This window comes from Anas platyrhynchos, chromosome 2 (assembly GCF_047663525.1).
Source record: "Anas platyrhynchos isolate ZD024472 breed Pekin duck chromosome 2, IASCAAS_PekinDuck_T2T, whole genome shotgun sequence".
NCBI classification, from domain to species: Eukaryota; Metazoa; Chordata; class Aves; order Anseriformes; family Anatidae; genus Anas; species Anas platyrhynchos.
This window is the reverse complement of record NC_092588.1, coordinates 1,159,090-1,173,523: the sequence shown is the minus strand read 5'-3', so window position 1 is coordinate 1,173,523 and position 14,434 is coordinate 1,159,090. Positions and strand designations below refer to the sequence as shown.

The 14,434-nt window shown below is 51.6% G+C and overlaps 3 protein-coding genes and 1 long non-coding RNA gene across 4 annotated transcripts in view; 1 reads left to right on the top strand and 3 right to left on the bottom strand.

The window, feature by feature from the left end:
- The window catches only part of LOC119716181 (feather beta keratin-like), a 30,067-nt gene that overhangs the window by 11,716 nt on the left and 3,917 nt on the right, over positions 1–14,434 (bottom strand). The gene's annotated exons all lie outside the window — the stretch shown is intronic.
- On the bottom strand, positions 2,021–3,171 carry LOC113842948 (feather beta keratin-like). Its single transcript, XM_027452822.3, has 2 exons — positions 3,017–3,171; positions 2,021–2,812 (listed from the first exon to the last, which is right to left on the bottom strand). The coding sequence occupies exons 1-2, from the start codon at positions 3,135–3,137 to the stop codon at positions 2,472–2,474; spliced, it is 462 nt and encodes a 153-aa protein (XP_027308623.3). The 5' UTR covers positions 3,138–3,171; the 3' UTR covers positions 2,021–2,471.
- LOC140001796 (uncharacterized) overlaps positions 7,925–14,434 on the top strand; it is a 17,691-nt gene continuing 11,181 nt past the window's right edge. The window contains exon 1 of the long non-coding RNA XR_011807313.1: positions 7,925–8,786. This is a non-coding gene — a long non-coding RNA (uncharacterized lncRNA). The remainder of the gene's footprint in view (positions 8,787–14,434) is intronic.
- LOC140001791 (feather beta keratin-like) lies at positions 12,979–13,903 on the bottom strand. The gene is made up of 2 exons (XM_072034228.1): positions 13,750–13,903; positions 12,979–13,540 (listed from the first exon to the last, which is right to left on the bottom strand). Exons 1-2 carry the CDS (start codon positions 13,868–13,870, stop codon positions 13,191–13,193), a joined length of 471 nt encoding a protein of 156 aa, XP_071890329.1. The 5' UTR covers positions 13,871–13,903; the 3' UTR covers positions 12,979–13,190.

The window sequence follows — 14,434 nt, the reverse complement described above, 5'->3', positions numbered from 1 at the left end:
GGGCACCAGCTGGTTTTCTAGCCCATCATCAATACATATGGATGACCACACTAAGGGTTGGGCACATGTCATGGAATTAGATTTCACACTGCTTTAATAGAGCAGCAATTTAGGATTTATTTTATATTTTGAGGTATAGATGGTATGATTTTTAACAGCTCTTAATCAACTTTTGATCATCTGAGAATTTAACAGAATTATTTTAATGGGATTTTCTACAATAGAAACAGTGGCAAAGTTCATCTGCGACTTACTGCAGGGTTCTTGGGGGTATTTAAATTCAGTCACGCACTTCCAAAATACCCCCTGGAGTGAATTACTCACCCTAATTCCTTGTTGGTGTTTGTCTGCAGCTGACTCCTCGAGGAGTCAGCCCTGAGATGAACTTTCCCTCAGGGGTATGCTGTGAGGTGTCCCAGCTCAGGTAGAAATTGAGTTTTCAATGCCTAGAGAGCTCACTGGGTTCTTTGCTTAGGACTACTATTTATAGGACCACAAGATGATTGACTGTTATTTGCCATCCTGGCTACAGTTCAGACAAGGCAATTTTGGTATTTTACACCAACATTGCAATTCTGGTACAGGCCTGGAGCCTCTTCAATATGAAGAGAAGGTGAGAGAGCTGGGCATTTTCAACCCGCAGAGAAGAGTGCTCAGGCTGAATCTCCTCCTTGTTCTAAATCCCGGATGGGCGGCTACAAAGACAAGGGAACCAGGCTAAATTCAGTTACTGCCTGCTGCCAGGACAAAGGTGAGTGGACACCACAGAGAAGCAATTTCCTTGGAAGAGAGGGAACCCCTTTTTCGGTGTGAGAGTGGTCAAGCAGTGGACCTCAAGTTTTGGATTTCTATCCTTGGAGATATGAGAAACCCAGGAACTGCACATGGTCCTGGACAGCCTGCTGTAGCTGACTATGCTCGAGCAGGGTGCTGGCAGTACATGGTCTCCAGAAGTTACTTCCAAACGGAAGGGATTCTGTGGCTGCATCTGTTGTCAATGCAGGAGAATTCTGCTGGGTGAGAAAGCAGTCAAGTGTGTGCTGACACAGAGAGATTGTTTCAGAGGGCACGTGCAGCGGAGCCTATGCGTGCCCAAATCTTTTTTTGGTGAAGTGTACGTCTTCTATGACGTATGGCAAGGTGTGGTTACCCTTTTTGACTTGCCCTGATGATGTCTTCAGCTTTGGCTTTGTCGTGAGGGAAGTGGGAAGAAGAAGGGAAGAGGAGGAGCATCAGGCTGGCATGAGACCTTTAGACCTTTATTGAGGAAAGCACATGTAAAGGAAGGAGCAGCAAGTGGAACATCCTTCGGCGGTCTTGGATGCACGTTGGGTGACCAACAACGTCATCCTTGTGCACGGAATATTTTCCCGGAGCACGGAGATCCTCCTGCCCTGTGATAGGAGCAGCAGAGAGAGAGTCCATCCCTGGTGGCATTTGGCTTCTGAGCCCGTAATAGCATCAGAGAGAACCGGACACAGGAGACAGTGCAAGTCAAGGAAAGAAGTGGGGGAATGGTAGAATGTAAGTGGGCCATGTTTCCAAACATCGTGGAATAGTCCACGTCCTTGCTTGTCTGGTTCATGCCTTGAGAGAAATAGCCGTGCTTGTGGAGCTGATTACCGAGTGGGTCAGGTACAGCTCAAAGGAGCATCTATAATCCACAAGGCGTCTCGCACCATCCGTGTGTTGTCTGTGTGAAGGACAACTCTGTTAAATAATACTGGTCTCAATAGAGACCCCAGAGGGACACCACTCCTCCCTGGTGTCCACCTGGGCACCAAGCTGTTGAGCGCAACTCTGGAGATGTGACCATGCACACAATTCCTTATCTGCTGAGTGGTCATCATGTCTTTCCATGGTAGTGAGAAGGATCTATGTAAGCGTGTTGTGCAAACGCATCTTGAACACCTAGAGGCCTGGGCCCTGATGGCCACTTGAGACCTGCTTTTTGTTCTTTTTGTCGGGTGAAGTTGGAAGAGCGTTGGGAGAAGAAAGCAAGAGGAGGCATCTGAGGATATGGGATGCAGATTGATTTTATTGAGAAAAACATGAAACAGAGGGAGCGTCAAGGTGCATATTCTGAGGTTCCAAGAGGGCGACCACCAGCCTATTTCCCTTGTGTAGAGCAGATTTTCCCAGTGCCCCAAGGTCTCCCTACCCCGTGGTAGTAGCAGCCCCAGAAGGTTTCCCGAGGAATTGTGCTATTGAGCAAGGCATTGCAGAAGAGAGTAGCGGCTGTAGGTGGTGGTGCTACAGAAAGTAGAAAGAAGAAGAAAGAAGGAGGTATGTTGGCCATGTTTCCTGACAGCATGGGCTGGCCCCTTCCTTCCTTGCTTGCTTTGTTGTGCCATGGAATGAGCTACGGCTGGTGAGCCCATGTGCCATGAGCAGCACAGAGGAGCATCCTCAGCCTAAGATCTGTCTGGCACAGTGCTGGAGGCTGCTGTCAGGGGTGTTGGCCTGGGTCCTTAGCAGGGGTAGCAGGCTCTTCCGCCGTTGATGCAGCCCAGGCCTCCGAAGCCAAAGCCTCCAAGGCCAAAGCCTCCAAAGCCGCCTCCAGAGACGGGCACTCCCTGGGCGCTGAGGTTGCTGCCCACGGCAGCTGATGCGGAGGATCCAACGGCGGTGTTCTGGGGGAAGGAGCTGAGGATGGGTCCTGGCAGGGTGACCAGCACGGCAGGAGGCTGGATGACGACGCGGGAGTCCTCGCACTGCCTGACACAGGGCTCGTTGCAGCTGTTAGCCAGCGGGGTGGGTCCGCAGGGGCGGCAGATGTCGTAGCAGGACATGTCTGTGGTGTGGAGGGTGCCTGGAAGAGAGGGTGTTGTGAAGGCGGACGGTGTTGTGGGTGTGTGGAGCAGTGTTGGGGGAGGCCAACGGAGAAGGGAGGCCTGGGGTAGTGGGGAGCATGGCTTTGGGAAGGCAGAAGGGCTCATGAGGCTGGGGGGATAGTAAGGTTGGGGAGACAAGGCTGGTCAGGTGGGCGAAGGATGGGAGTGGGGTTCAGGCTCACCTTGTTGGTCGCAGGGGAGAAGGTGTCGGGAGGATTGTGTGAGGGTGCTACGAGCAGGGCCGGCTTTTATGCTGGTCCTTGAGTGCCTTTGGGGCAAGAAACTCTTTGCGCATGACAGCATTTAGTATAAGCTGCTCTTACATGCCTAAGCCTGGCAAGTAATGAGGTGGGGTGTGTTGTCGTTCCCACAACGCTCTGGTGTCCTTTTCTCCTGTTGAGGATGTGTCTCTGTGGCCATGGCGGCAGCTTTTAAGTGAGAGTGGCTCTTTGGGTGGATCTGCATGGAGCGTGCGTTTGAGGGCAGTCGGCAGATGCGGCCAAATCACGGGAGAGGTGGGGTGTCATGAAGTGAGGTCATGGCGTGTCACTCGTGCAGTGCTGTTTGTGGCTGCACTGTTGTGTGGAGGGGGCCCTATTTGTTGGCCTCGCCATAACGCAGGCTGGTCTGGGCTTCCCAGATGTGCTGGGCACGAGGCAATGGTACTGACATCGCACTTACTCCCTTCTTGCCATCCTGTCCTCTCCAAATGCTTGTGTTTATTCCTCATCTTTCACATTGGGTGTCTTGTGTAAGTTGTCGGCTTGGTGGCTTTTATGCTTGGAAGGTCATTTGTGGGAGAAGGAATGTTGTGATTTTCTTCTTTTGTCAGCTTGGGGGTGGTCTGGCTCCCTTGTCTTTCTTCCCGCCCATCCGAGACTTAGAACAAGGAGGAGATTCAGCCTGAGCTTCCTTCTCTGCAGGTTGAAAATGCCCAGCTCTCTCAACTTCTCTTCATTATTGAAGAGACTCAAGGCCCTTCAGCATCTCGGTTGCAATGCACTGGAATTGCTCCAGCATGTGTGTTTCCGCCTTCCACTGGGGCACCTCAAACTGGACAAAGGACTCCACAAGGGGCCTCACTGGTGCTGAGGAGAGATGACGGAGCGCCTTCCTCAATTTGCTGGCAACCCTCTTCCCCATGCCCTCCTGGAGCCTGGTGGCCTCTTTTGCCTCAAGGCTGCATTGATGACTCATCGTCAGCTTGCTCTGAAAAAGCAGCACAAGGTCCTGGTCAGCAAAGGTGCCTGCCCCTGTGTTGGACAACACCATGTTCTGCTGTCTGGCGTTAGTCCTCCCTAGAGGCAGCAATTTGCTTTGCCCCTTCTGCAACTTCATGATGTTCCTCTCTGCCCAGTTCTCCAGCCTCTGCACATCATTCTGAATGGTGCCACGTTCATCACGTGCATCAGTCTCTCCTCCCTGTCTCGGGTCATCTGCAGACATCCTGCGGGGTGACTACATCCCATTACCCACCTCACTAATGAGGATATTGAACAGTGCTGACCTCACTGCTGAGCCCTGGCCCACAACGCTAGGGCCTTGCCTCTAACTCCGCTCTGTGCCATTCAGCACAAGCCTCTGCACCCAAGCAATTGGCCATTTTTCAGCCAACCTCAGCGTACCTTTATCCAACCCATACTTGGTTTGCTTTTCTATGAGCGTGTCATGGGAGCAAGTGCCAAAGAAAGCCCTTACTACATACAGGCTTTCCTAAAGTTGAGCAGCTGCCACTGCTTTTTCCTCATCCACCAAGCTGGTCACTTCAACGTAGAAGAGGCTGAGGAGGTTCCCGCATGACTTTCCCTATGTAAATCCTTGCTGACTACTGCCCATCACATTCTGGTTCTTCATCTGCTCAACAACTCTTTCTGGGACAATTTCCCTTAGAACCTTCCCAGCGACTGAAGTCAGGACAACCAGCCTCTGGTTTCCTAAACCCTTCCTTGTTCACCTTCTTGAACACAGGAGCGGGGTGAATCTCTTCCAGCCTTCAGGAGCCTCTCCCACTCACCAGGACTTTTCAAAGCAAATTAGCAGTGGCCTGCCAAGGACACCACACCGTGCCCTCAGCATTCCTGGCATCAATGCAGTAGGCCTCACGGACCATGGCACACCCAGTTGCACAGCCCCCCTTCCTACCTTGCTTCATCTTCCTCAGCAACCAACACTACTCACTTCAGCAGCAAGCCAAATCCACCTCAGCCGAACGGGGACAGGCCTTGCCACTCAACAGCCATGCCAGGACCAGCAAGACAGGAGGGGCTCATGGCTGTAGCCCTGCGCACCATGCATGCCTCCAATTGGCCGCTGCAGGGTCTAAACCTTGCGTATGACCATCATAGCGTAGGCAGGAAAAGGGCCTCACCCTTAGACGCTTAGAACCGAACAAGACCCCAAAAGCTCTGCCTCAGTCTCCCTGACAAACCACTCCCCCTCAGCTCAGGGCTTGCAAGATCTCAACCAGGCCTGAGAGGACAACGTCCTGCTGTCTCAAAAACTTCTCCTCCTAATGATCAAAATACCACCCCCAAGCTGCCACAAGAAGAAAACACACAGCCTCCCTTCTCCCACAAAAGGACCTTCCAAGCACAAAGGCCACCAAGCCACCGACTGATGAAGCACACTCAAGGTGAAAGACAAGGAATGAACACAAGTGTTGGGAGTGGACAGGATGGCAAGGAGGGAGCGAGTGTGATACCAGTAACAGCATCACGTGCCCAGCACATCTGGGAAGCCCAGACCAGCCTGCGTTATGGTGAGGCCAGCAAATAGGGCCCCCTCCTCGCAACAAAGCAGCCACAAACTGCACCGCACGAGTGACACACCATGACCTCACTTCATGACATCCCACCTCTCCCATGCTTTGGCCGCGTCTGCCGACTGCCCTCAAACGCACGCTCCATGCAAATCCATCCAAAGAGCCACTCTCACTAAAAAGCTGCCGCCACGGCCACAAAGACACATCCTTAACAGGAGAAAAGGACACCAGAGCGTTGTGGGAACGACAACACACCCCACCTCATTACTTGCCAGGATTAGGCATGTAAGAGCAGCTCATACCAAATGCTGTCATGCGCAAAGAGTTTCTTGCCCCAAAGGCACTCAAGGACCAGCATAAAAGCCGGCCCTGTGCGTAGCACACTCACACACTCCTCCTGACACCTTCTCCCCTGCGACCAACAAGGTGAGCCTGAACCCCACTCCCATCCTTCGCCCACCTGACCAGCCTTGTCTCCCCAACCTTACTATCCCCTTAGCCCCAGAAGCCCTTCTGCCTTCCCAAAGCCATGCTCCCCACAACCCCAAGCCTCCTCGTTCCTTTGGCCTCCCCTGGCAACGCTCCTCATGCCCCCAGTACCCTCCAGCTTCCAAACACCCTCTCTTCCAGGCACCCTCCACACCACAGACATGTCCTGCTACGACATCTGCCGCCCCTGCGGACCCACCCCGCTGGCTAACAGCTGCAACGAGCCCTGTGTCAGGCAGTGCGAGGACTCCCGCGTCGTCATCCAGCCTCCTGCCGTGCTGGTCACCCTGCCAGGACCCATCCTCAGCTCCTTCCCCCAGAACACCGCCGTTGGATCCTCCGCATCAGCTGCCGTGGGCAGCAACCTCAGCGCCCAGGGAGTGCCCATCTCTGGAGGCGGCTTTGGAGGCTTTGGCCTTGGAGGCTTTGGCTTTGGGGGCTATGGCTTGGGAGGCCTGGGCTGCTTCTCTGGCAGAAGAGCCTGCTACCCCTGGTAAGGACCCACGCCAACACCCCTGACAGCTGCCTAAAACACCGCGCCCGCCAGCTCTCAGACTGAGGATGCACCTCAGTGCTGCTCATGGCTCACAGGCTCACCAGCTGCAGTTCCCTGTTTCACGTTTTCCTCAATAAAATCAATCTGCATCCTGAGATTCCTCCTCTTCCTGTCTTCTCCCAATGCTTTTGCAACTTCTCCTGACAAAAAAAACCAAAAAGCAGGGCTCAAGTGACCATCAGGGCCCAAGCCTCTTGGTGTTCAAGAAGCATTTGCACAATACTCTTACATAGTTCCTTTTCACTACCAGGGAAAGACATGATGGGCCTCTTAGTATATAAGCAATTGCCTGCATGGTCACATGACAAGAGTTGTGCAGAACAGCTAGCTCGTCTTGAGAAGTTAGTTGAGAGTTTAGTGAGACTGATGTCTCACTAAGATGGAGAGACATGTATTTGACATTTAGAATAGAATAATTGGCAGAGTTGTCTCGGTGAGTCTAAACAGTTGTCCACTTCTTAAGTGATGGTTCAGTGTGGAGGAAACTTTAAGGCTCAGATGCGGAGGATACGCAATGAAGTACTTACATGGTATTGTCTTTGGCAACAAAGCCTGGGTATCTGTAACACCAGGGAATCTTGGTGTGCTGAGTCTAAGAGACACAGTATGGAGAGTGGAGCAGAGCAAAGGCACTGTGGCCAGGCTCTGTGACGTCCCTTCCGGGATCAGGAACCAGATGGTATTGTGGAACTGACAGACTGCATGGGCAGCTCTGGCTCAAACGGATAACCAAAGCATGGCCTTTTAGTGAACAAGAACTTGTACTCCTGTTGCTTCTAATTTACTAGACTGAAAGTGTATTCTCTTATTTGTGAATCCATGGTCATGATTGTGTAATTGTGCTTATAATGCTTATTGCACTAACTGTACATCCATGATGGTAATAATTCGAGATACATTGAATGTAACCAGACTTATAGTGGCAGGCAGCTTTAGCGAGCAGAACCTTGAGTCAGCAATGCAGCTTTGCGGCAAAAGAGGCCACCATGCTCAAGGAGGGCATGGGGAAGAGCGTTGCCAACAAGTTGAGGAAGGTGCTCCGTCATCTCTCCTCAGCACCGGTGAGGCCCCTCGTGGAGTCCTTTGTCCAATTTGAGGTGCCCCAGTGGAAGATGGAAGCAGAGAGGCTGGAGCAATTGCAGTGCATTGCTACCAAGATGCTGAAGGGCCTGGACCTTCTTCGATATGAGGAGAAGTTGAGAGAGCTGTGCGTTTTCAACCCTACAGAGAAGGGTGCTCAGGCTGAATGTCTTCCATGTTCTAAATCCTGGATGGACGGGAACAAATACAAGGGAACCAGACTAAATTCAGTTACTGCCTGGTGCCAGGACAAAGGGCACGCCTCACAGCATACCCCTGAAGGGAAGTGCATTTAAGGGCTGACCCCTTGAAGAGTCAGATGCAGACAAACACCAGCAAAAAATTAGGGTGAGTAATTCACTCCAGGGTGTATTTTGGAAGCGCATGACTGAATTTAAATACCCCCAAGAACCCTGTAGTAAGTCGCAGCTGAACCTTGCCATTCTTGAGCCTTTAATTCACTGTTTCTATTGTAGCAAATCCCATTAAAATAATTCTGTTAAATTCTCAGACGATCAAAGGTTGATAAAGAGCTGTTAAAAATCATACCAACTATACTTCAAAATATAAAATAAATTCCAAATTGATGCTCTATTAAAGCAGTGTGAAATATAATTCCATGACATGTGCCCAACCCTTAGTGTGGTCATCCGTATGTATTGATGATGGGCTGGAAAACCAGCTGGTGCCCACCTGTGTTGTTGGTGATGACATCCTTGAGAGGGGAGGTTCAGTGGGCCTTTATAACCCCACCCAATGGCCTCTTGAGCAAAGCGTTAGTAGTAGGTGAACTGGAAAGAGCTTTGGGTTGAAAAAAGAAAGACAACAAATGTCAGGATGGGATGCAGATCAATTTTATTGAGGGAAAAAAAAAAATAAAAGGAAGGAGCAACAATACAAGAGCCAGGGTATGAGGTGCTATTAGAGTGTCCTGTCCTATTGAGGAGAGTAGCAGAGAGGGTGTCAATCCATGGTGGCAATTGGCTTATGAACCAGTCATAGCAGCAGAGAGTAGCGGCCGTAGGTGGTGGTGCTATGGAAAGGAGAAAGAAGAAGAAAGAAGGAGGTATGTTGGCCATGTTTCCTGACAGCATGGAATGGCCCCTTCCTTGCTTGCTTGCTTTGTCGTGTCATGGAATGATGAGCCGCGGCTGGTTAGCCCGTGTGCCATGAATAACACTGAGGAGAGTCTTCAGGCCGAGAGCTGGCGGGCAAGGTGTTGGAGGCTTCTGTCAGGGCTGTTGGCATGGGTCCTTAGCAGGGGTAGCAGGCTCTTCTGCCAGAGAAGCAGCCCAGGCCTCCCAGGCCATAGCCTCCAAGGCCAAAGCCTCCGAAGCCACCTCCAGAGACGGGCACTCCCTGGGCGCTGAGGTTGCTGCCCACAGCAGCTGATGCTGAGGATCCAACGGCGGTGTTCTGGGGGAAGGAGCTGAGGATGGGTCCTGGCAGGGTGACCACCACGGTGGAAGGCTGGATGACAACGTGGGAGTCCTCGCACTGCCTGACACAGGGCTCGTTGCAGCTGTTAGCCAGTGGGGTGGGTCCGCAGGGGCGGCAGATGTTGTAGCAGGACATGTCTGTGTTGTGGAGGGTGCCTGGAAGAGAGGGTGTTGGTGAGGCAGTGGGTGTTGGGTACATGAGGAGTGGTTCTGGGGGAGGCCAAGTGGGGTGGCCTGGGGTTATGGGAAGCATGGCTTAGTGGTGCCAGAAGGGCTGCTGAGGCTGGGGGCAGCAGGCGTGTGGAGAGATAGACCTAGTGGGGTGGGTGAAGGAGGGGAGAGGGGTTCAGGCTCACCTTGTTGGTCACAGGGGAGAAGGAGTCAGGAGGAGTGTGTGAGGGTGCTACGAGCAGGGCCGGCTTTTATGCTGGTCCTTGAGTGCCCACGGGGCAAGAGAGCCTTTGCGCATGACAGCATTTGGCATGACCTGCTCTTGCATTCCAAAGCCTGGCAAGTAATGAGGTGGGGCATGTTTTTGATCCTGCAACACTCAATTTTCATGTCCTTCTCTGGAAGACACGTCCATTTGGCAATGGTGGCACCTTTTACGTCAAAGTAATTATTAGAGGCCAAAGGATTGCTCTTGAAGGTGCATGTCAAAGCGGGCAGAAGACGTGACCCAGTCATGGGAGAGGAGCGGTGTTTTCAGTGAGCTCATGGTGCTGCTCTCATGTGGTGTGGTTGCAGCTCTGTTGTGAGGGGGGGCTTCCTGCATGCACTGGGCATGAGGTGCAGCCGCTTCCTTTTATGACAAGGTTACCCATCTAATAGACCAAAGGAAGGCAGTAGATGCAATTTCTTTGGATTTCAGCATACCTTTTGATACTGTTTCTCACAACATCCTCCGTGACAAAAGGTTCGGTATGCAGGTAGATAAATACATAACACCGTTGGTGGACTGTTGGCTGACTGGTCAAATTCAAGGGGTTGTAGTAAAGGGGGGTTCATCACGCTTGCTCCCAGTCACTAGTCGTGTTTCCCAGGACTCCATTTTCGACCCAGTTTTCTTTGATGTTTTTGCACATGGTCTGGATACAGGGCTCAAAAGAGTGCTAAGTAAGTTTACAGATGATGTGAAATAAGGCGTTGTTATTGTCTCCCTCAAGGGTGGGGAGGTTGTGCAAAGAGTTCTTGACAGACCACAGGGGTGTGCAATCAACAGTCATATGAGGTTTAAGAAGAGTAAGTACCAGATTCTGCACCTGGGGCACGGTAACCTGTCCCAGTATATGTACAGACTGGGGGATGAGGTACTTGGGAGCTGCCCCACAGAAAGGGATCTGTGGCTTCTAGTTGACAGTAAGTTGAGCAATGAAGTGGGGTGTGTTTTCTTACCTCACATGTTCCCTTTTTGGGTCCTGCTATTCAGGACATGGCCAATTATCATGGCAGTGCATTTCAAGTGTCAGTATTAAAGGCCAAAAAATAGTTCTTGAATGTGTGTGTAAGAATCATTAAATGATTGAATGTTTTCAGTGCAAAGGCATGTTTATTCTAAGATTCCTGTAGGCCTGTTTTAGTTACTGGAGTGTTATAAATGGCAAAGCAAACTTGCTGAGTGCCTGCTCAATACCACCATGCATATCAGTGACAAAGAGGTCAAATAAAACTGGTCCCAGGACAAAATCCTGAGAGAAAGCACTCCTCCCATGTCTCTATATGAGCATTGAGCTGTTGCCCACAACTCCTTGAATGTGCTCATCCAGCCAATCAGTTGTCTGCTAAGTGGTCCACCTGTCAAACCCGTGACAATCGTCTTTAAAAACAAGGATATATATGTAAGAGTGCTGTCCAGATCCTTCTTGAACACCAACAGGCTTGGGCCCAGCCAGCCTGCTGAGCCTTGCTTTATTTTGAGTGAAGTTGAAGGAGTGTTGGGAGCAGAAAGGAAGAGAAGACATCACAGGCTGATGAACTTTGTTGAAACAAGAACTTTGTTGTGAAAAAAGAGTGCAAAGGTGTGAGAGTAGAAGGGGCCTGTTCTGTGCTGCGAGTAGTGCAAGTAGTCAGGCTGTGTCCCATTGTAGAGCAGATTTTCCCAGAGCCCCAAGGTCTTCCTGTACTGCAATAGAATCAAGACATGGAAGGTGCTGGGTGGGTTTGTGGCTGCGAGCACGTCTTTGCAGTGGAGAGTACTGGACATGGAAGATGGTGGAAGGACAAAACGGGAGTGAGAGTAGACTGTTGATCAGCCATGTTTCCATGCAGCACTGACTGGCCCCCTTTCCTACTTGTGTGTGGAGTACTTTGAGAAGTAGAACTGCGGCTGGTGAACCCATGCACCACACACAGCATAGAGATGCATCCTCACTCTGTGAAGTGGCTTGCACAGTCTTGAAGGCTTCAGCCAGGGGTGTTGATGTGGGTCCTTCACAGGTGTAGCAGTGTCTTCTGCTGGAGAAGCAGACAAGGCCTTCGGAGCATCAATAATAAATTCAATAATCATGGATTTATAAAGAACACATCCGATGTGACCATCTGCAGAGTCTTCTATGTAGAAGTGACTGACATTCTACATATATGACTCTGTGATAGTGTTTGTTGTGAAGGTGTAGGATCATGTTGCAGAAGAAAGCAAGTCAAGTTGTGCTGACATGAGGAGATTGTTTAAGAGGGCATAGTCAGAAGAGACTTAGAGTGCCCAAGGCTTTAGTTGGGCACATATATCACAGAATCATAGAATCACAGAATTGTCTAGGTTGGAAGAGACCTCAAGATCACCTAGTCCAACCTCTGACCTAACACTGACAAGTCCTCCACTAAACCACATCACTAAGCTCTACATCTAAATGTCTTTTAAAGACCTCCAGGGATGGTGACTCAACCAGGGCTGCCCCTTCCAATGCCTGACAACCCTTTTGGTAAAGAAGTTTTTCCTAATATCCAACCTAAACCTTCCCTGGAGCAATGTTAGCCCATTCTCCCTCGTCCTGTCACCAGACAGGGAGAATAGACCAATCCTCACCTCGCTACAGCCTCCTTTAATGTACCTATAGAGAGCAATAAGGTCACCCCTGAGCCTCCTCTTCTCCAGGCTGAACAATCCCAGCTCCCTCAGCCGCTCCTCTTAAGACATCCTTGAAGCAGGGCCTCAACGTACGTAGCCTATTTTCAGTAGGAGGATCAACGTTTTCACAATGAGAGCCCAGCCCTCCCCTCTTCTGTTTCCACCTTTTATTGTTGAGTGTGACACCACATGGTATGGAATGTCCCTTTGGCTGGTTTAAGTCAGCTGCCCTGGTGATGTTTCTCTTCTCACTTTTTTGCCCACCCCCTAGGAGGGTTAGAGAGAGTCCTGATGTGCCAGCACTGCTCCGCAGTAGACACAGCACTGTAGTGATAACACTGCTGTTCCAGCTACAAGTGCAGAGCACAGCACTGTATGGGCTGCTTCAGGGAAAGTTAACATCCCAGCCAGACACAGTACACAAGGGCAGAGTAGAGCGGGACAATCAACTCACTTGACCTGCAGGTCACACCTCTGTTGATGCAGCCCAGGATGCAGTGGGCCTTCTGGGCTGCAGGGGTGCACTGCTGGGTCCTGTTGAGCCTTTGGTCCCCCAGAACAACCCAAGTCCTTCTCTGCAGGGCTGCTCTCAATGAGTTCTTCTCCCAGTGTCTGGGATTGCCCCAACCCAGTTGGAGCATCTTGCAGTTGGACTTGTTGAACCTCATGTGGTTCACATAGGCCTGCTTCTCCAGCCCGTCCATGTCCCTTTGAATGAAGAGCACTGGGTGAAGAAAGGAGGAGTGTTAGGCTGGCATGCATTAGAACTTTATTGAGGAAGACTCATGAAAAGGAAGGAGCACAAGCAGCAGTGCCCTGGTCAGAGGTGCAAGCAGAATGACCATCAGCAGCTATGCATTTTGTGTGGAAGGTATTTCCAGAGCATGGAGATCAGAGCATCCTCAGTCCATGAAGTTGGTTGCAGGGCATTGTTAGCTGCTGTCAGGGGTCCTGGCGTGGGTCCTTAGCAGGGGTAGCAGGCTCTTCTGCCAGAGAAGCAGCCCAGGCCTCCCAAGCCATAGCCTCCCAAGCCTCCCAGGCCAAAGCCTCCGAAGCCGCCTCCAGAGACGGGCACTCCCTGGGCGCTGAGGTTGCTGCCCACGGCAGCTGATGCGGAGGATCCAACGGCGGTGTTCTGGGGGAAGGAGCTGAGGATGGGTCCTGGCAGGGTGACCACCACGGTGGAAGGCTGGATGGCGACGTGAGAGTCCTCGCACTGCCTGACACAGGGCTCGTTGCAGCTGTTAGCCAGTGGGGTGGGTCCGCAGGGGTTGCAGAGGTTGTAGCAGGACATGTCTGTGGTGTGGAGGGTGCCTGGAAGACAGGGTGTTGTGAATTCAGAGGGTGTTGGGGGTTTGTGGAGCACTGCTGGGGGAGGCCAAGGGAGTGGGAAGGCCAAGAGTGGGGCTGTGGGGAGCCTGACAGAGGGGAGGTGGACTGGCTGCTGAGGCTGGGGTCAGAGGGCGTGTGGAGAGATAGGCCTGGTGGGGTGGGTAAGGGAGGGGATCGGGGTTCAGGCTCACCTCGTTGGTTGCAGTGGAGAAGGCGTTGGGAGGAGTGTGTGAGAGTGCGAGGAGCAGGGCCGGCTTTTATGCTGGTCCCCGAGTGCCTGCGGGGCAAGAGAGCCTTTGCGCATGACAGCATATGGCATGACCTGCCCTTGCATGCCAAAGCCTGGCAAATAATGAGTTGAGATGTGTTGTCATTCCCACAATGCTCCCTTTTCATTTTCTCCTTTGAGGATGTGTCTTTTTAACTTGGCGGTACATTTCAAGTGAGCGTATTAAAGAACAAAGGATAGTTCTTGAAGGTGCGTGGAAGAGCGAATAGAAGATGCATCTAAAGCATGTGAGAGGTTCATTGTCATCAGTGACATCATGGTTTGGCACTCATGAGGTTTGGTTGTTGGCTTTGTTGTGAGGAGGGGGCATTGGCTGTTGGCATCCCCAGCAGGCTGGTCTGGATTTCCCAAGTGTGCCAGGTATGATGCTCTTCCAATTGCATCACATTCACTCCCTCCATGCCTTCATCCCAACTCACCAGCCTGCGTTTAGCCCTTGTTTTTTCCCTGTTGGGTGTGCTACACTGGTGGCTTGGTGGCCATCTTGCACGTAGTGGCTGTTTGTGGGAGCAAGTGGGCTCCCTGTCTTGTCCCTGGGGCCGCAGTCCAAAGAGGCAGAGAAGAGGTGTTTGCATAGCAGGGTGTTG